The following is a 3,536-nucleotide window of genomic DNA, read 5'->3' on the forward strand; positions in this document are numbered from 1 at the left end:
GGGTTAGGGCTAGGGTTAGGGTTAGGGTTAGGGTTAGGGTTTAGGTAGGTTAACCTGTTCTTCCTCAAAGAAAGTCTTTGGTGATGCAGATGCCTGGGTGGCTCACGGTGACAGCCAAAAAAATTGAAATAAGTCCACTTATCTCATTTCTTAAGGGACAAGGGGCAAGAAAGGAGAGACAAGTGATGCAGTGACAAATCTGGGTTACCTTCCACTCTCTGAGGCTCAGCTTGGTTGGCCTGACTCTGCTTGCTGGGGATCAGAGCAGCTTTGAGTGAACCGCTGTCACCAACCAAGCAGAGCAAACAGAAGCGACTTGCAACCAGGTACCAGTGGCACAACCTAGTTCCTGTGGGCAACCTCACTCAACCCCCCAGGATGCTGGCGAGACAACCTCACCTTCCAAAGAGAGAAAACAAGTGTGGGAGAAGATTAGAAGTAAGAGGGGAAACTCAGCCGCAGCCAGCACCCAGTCTCTCCCTCCACCCCCCAGCCTGCCGAATAAAAACGGTCTCGCTCGAAATCAGGCGCTGCAAGGAAACAAGCTGCAAGAACAAAGCTTCGGCGCGATGTGCAGAACCCCGTGCCTGCGCTGTCTGCGCAGAGAATTAGCTTTTGCATGCACGTGCGCGTGTGTGCGCGCGCCCCGACACATCGCCGGGAGAAACAATCCCCGTTTGCTAATTCTACGCTGCGCTACGAGCCATCTGCGGTGGGGGAGGAAACAGCACTGCCCCAATCAGGGACCTGCAAGCATGGAAATTATAAGCAGAAAGGACACAGCAGCCAGAAAACACATCCTTTGCTCCCAGCTTCTGCTGTTTCCTCAGACAGTGCATCCACATGAGGTTTTAGTGTCAGAGAGCAGCACTTTGCTGAACTCCTCATGGGCAGTTCTTCGTCCACCTGAGCCCCCCTGCCCTGCTGCTGAATCCCCTCTGGGAATTTTCAGCCCGTTATCCCTAGGTTGGGGTTTTTTTTGGGGGGGGGGGTGTGAAGCTTTGCACAAAATGATCAAGCTCCCGAAGGGAAATCAAAGCAAACCAAAAGCCAGGCTGCAAACCTGACTGACAACGAGCCAGTCCCGAAATAAAATGCTAAAAACCCCCAAACCCGAATTCCTCCAGCTCAAGAGCTCCTCGCGCCCAAGAGCTCCTCACGCTCCTGAAGACGGAGCGTACCTCAAACGCAAAGGAAAACCTCGCATGAGAAGAAAAAGCTTGCACGAGAAGAAAAAGCTCGAATGAAGAGAAAAAGATTGCATGAAAAGAAAAAGCTCGAATGAAGAGAAAAAGATTGCATGAAAAGAAAAAGCTCAAATGAAAGGAAAAAGCTCGCATGAAAAGAAAAAGCTCGAATGAAAAGAAAAACCTTGCACGAAAAGCAAAACCTCGCCCGAAAAGAAAGAAAAACCTTGAACACAAAGTGACTGCCGGTTCCCAGATTATCAGGCAAGGCAAACCACCGAAGATACACCTGCCTCAAACCCGACGGCACTTTTCAAAGTTGCCCAAAGTTTACCCGAGCCTCAACCGATAAACCCCGAGCGCTAAGAACCGGGGAAAGGCGAGGAGGAAAACCTCTCCCACGGGCAACACTCACCGCCGAAAGCAGGCACCCCAGCAGCGGCACCACGACTCCCAGCCCCGCGTTCTCCATTCCGCCCCGACCCCACCGCCGGCCGCCCCCACCCGGCACCTCCGCGGCCAGCGGGACCCTCCGCTCCCGGCCGCCGGCCTGAGCGCATCCAGGGAGGGAGAGGAGAAGAAGGAGGGCAGAGAAAGGAGGAGGAGGAGGAGGAGGAGGGAGGGAGGGAGGCGGCAACACCGGCTCCGCTCCACCGAAACCGGCCGCCTCCCCGGGCGGGGAGGGACCGCACCGCCTCCCGCCCCCCCAGGTACCGCCGGGGCTGCGGGGGGGGAAGGCTGCGCTTCCCAGCCTGCTCCTGCCTTCTCCTTCCCCGCTCTCTTCTCTCACCTGGTTTCTCCCCGCTTCTGGTTTTTGCCCTTTATGAATTTTCCCTTCTCTTCTTCTCCCGGTTTTCCTTCTTTCCCCTTCATTTCTCCTTTTCTTCCTTCTCTCCCCCCCCCCCTTCATTTTTTCCTTTCTCTTTTTCCATTCTTTCCCTTTTTTTCTCTGTTTGCCTCCTCCCCCTTTCTTCCCCTCTTCCTCCTTTCTTCCAACTTTCTCTCCCATTTCCCACGTTTCCTTTTCACCACTTTCCCTTTTCCTCCCTCTTCCCCTTTTTGTCTTTGTTTCCCTTTTTCCCCTTCTATCCCCTCTTCTTTTCTTTTTTCTTTTCTTTTCTTTTCTTTTCTTTTCTTTTCTTTTCTTTTCTTTTCTTTTCTTTTCTTTTCTTTTCTTTTCTTTTCTTTTCCTTTTCTTTTCCTTTTCTTTTCTTTTCTTTCTCTTCTCTTCTCTTCTCTTCTCTTCTCTTCTCTTCTCTTCTCTTCTCTTCTCTTCTCTTCTCTTCTCTTCTCTTTTCTTCTTCCATTTCACCCTTTTTCCCCCATTTTCCCCTTTTTGCCCCTCTCCCACTTTTTATACGTCTTCACCCTTACCCTCCCTTTTCTGCTTCCCCCTTCCCCCCCTTTTTTTCCTTTTCTCTTTCCTTTTTACTTCCTTTGCTAATCACCCCCCCCCTTTTTTTTTAATTTATTTTTTTTTTAAATATTGCAATGCGGTGGAGAGAAACCAAGGCTGAGGACATCAGCAAAGCTTGGTTTTCCATTTTCACCCCCACAGCCAATGCAGTCACTATGGGATTCCTCCAGCTCCAGAGCAAGAAGCTTGCAGATCCACAGTGCAAAAGCATCTCACCTGGGGCTCCCTGCTGCATCCAGCCCTGAGAGACACTGAGGAGGGTGATGGGAAATGCTCTTGTTAGTAGGGGTGGTAGGTAGATGCACAAGAGATGGCCCAGTATTGCCTTGAGCTCTACAAATAGGTTGAGTTGTGCTGGGAAAGTGACCCAGCACTGCTGGAAAAGGAGAGGAACGGTTGGTTGGGGCATATGGCTTCCTCTGAAATAGCTGCTTGGTGAGAAGTGGTTAGGAGGACCAAAGCCCGCAAATCCCAACCCGATTCAGTGAATCTGTATGTCGTCTCTCTGCCCTCCTCCCCAGAAAAAGAGAGAAAAGTTCTGTGGTGCAGGTCTGTAAAACGACATTTCTGGCTTGCTCATTTGGGAAGAATAGCTCAAGACCAGATTGAATTGCATTTTTGATACAAACGTGGAAATCCTGCCCCTCTCCAACACAATGTGGAACATTTCATTCAGTATTAAGGGCAATGCTCTTTTCAACTCAAGAGAAACCACAGGTATAGGCTTGCTTTAGCATGAAAACCCAAACAAGTCCTATAAATAAAGGTAACAGTAAGGAAAATATCCTCCTTGCTGTTCTTTTCTCCCCAATCCTGCTGGATTTTCAAGCTCAAACAGATGGACAGATTTGTTGTCTTTTAAACCACCTGCCAAGGAGAGAAAACAAAATCCTTGAGTTTGGGAGGCCCTGGAGACAACTCCCTAATTCCAG

At 50.1% G+C, this 3,536-nt stretch overlaps 1 protein-coding gene across 1 annotated transcript in view; it reads right to left on the reverse strand.

The window, feature by feature from the left end:
* VIPR1 (vasoactive intestinal peptide receptor 1) overlaps nt 1-2,900 on the reverse strand; it is a 114,664-nt gene extending 111,764 nt beyond the window's left edge. Inside the window, exon 1 of the mRNA XM_075044364.1 lies at nt 1,603-2,900. Coding sequence (XP_074900465.1) covers nt 1,603-2,196 — 594 coding nt within the window. The 5' untranslated portion in view covers nt 2,197-2,900. The remainder of the gene's footprint in view (nt 1-1,602) is intronic.
* Nucleotides 2,901-3,536: the final 636 nt, after the last annotated feature.

The sequence above is a fragment of the Buteo buteo genome, chromosome 2 (assembly GCF_964188355.1).
Source record: "Buteo buteo chromosome 2, bButBut1.hap1.1, whole genome shotgun sequence".
In the NCBI taxonomy this organism is placed as follows: domain Eukaryota; kingdom Metazoa; phylum Chordata; class Aves; order Accipitriformes; family Accipitridae; genus Buteo; species Buteo buteo.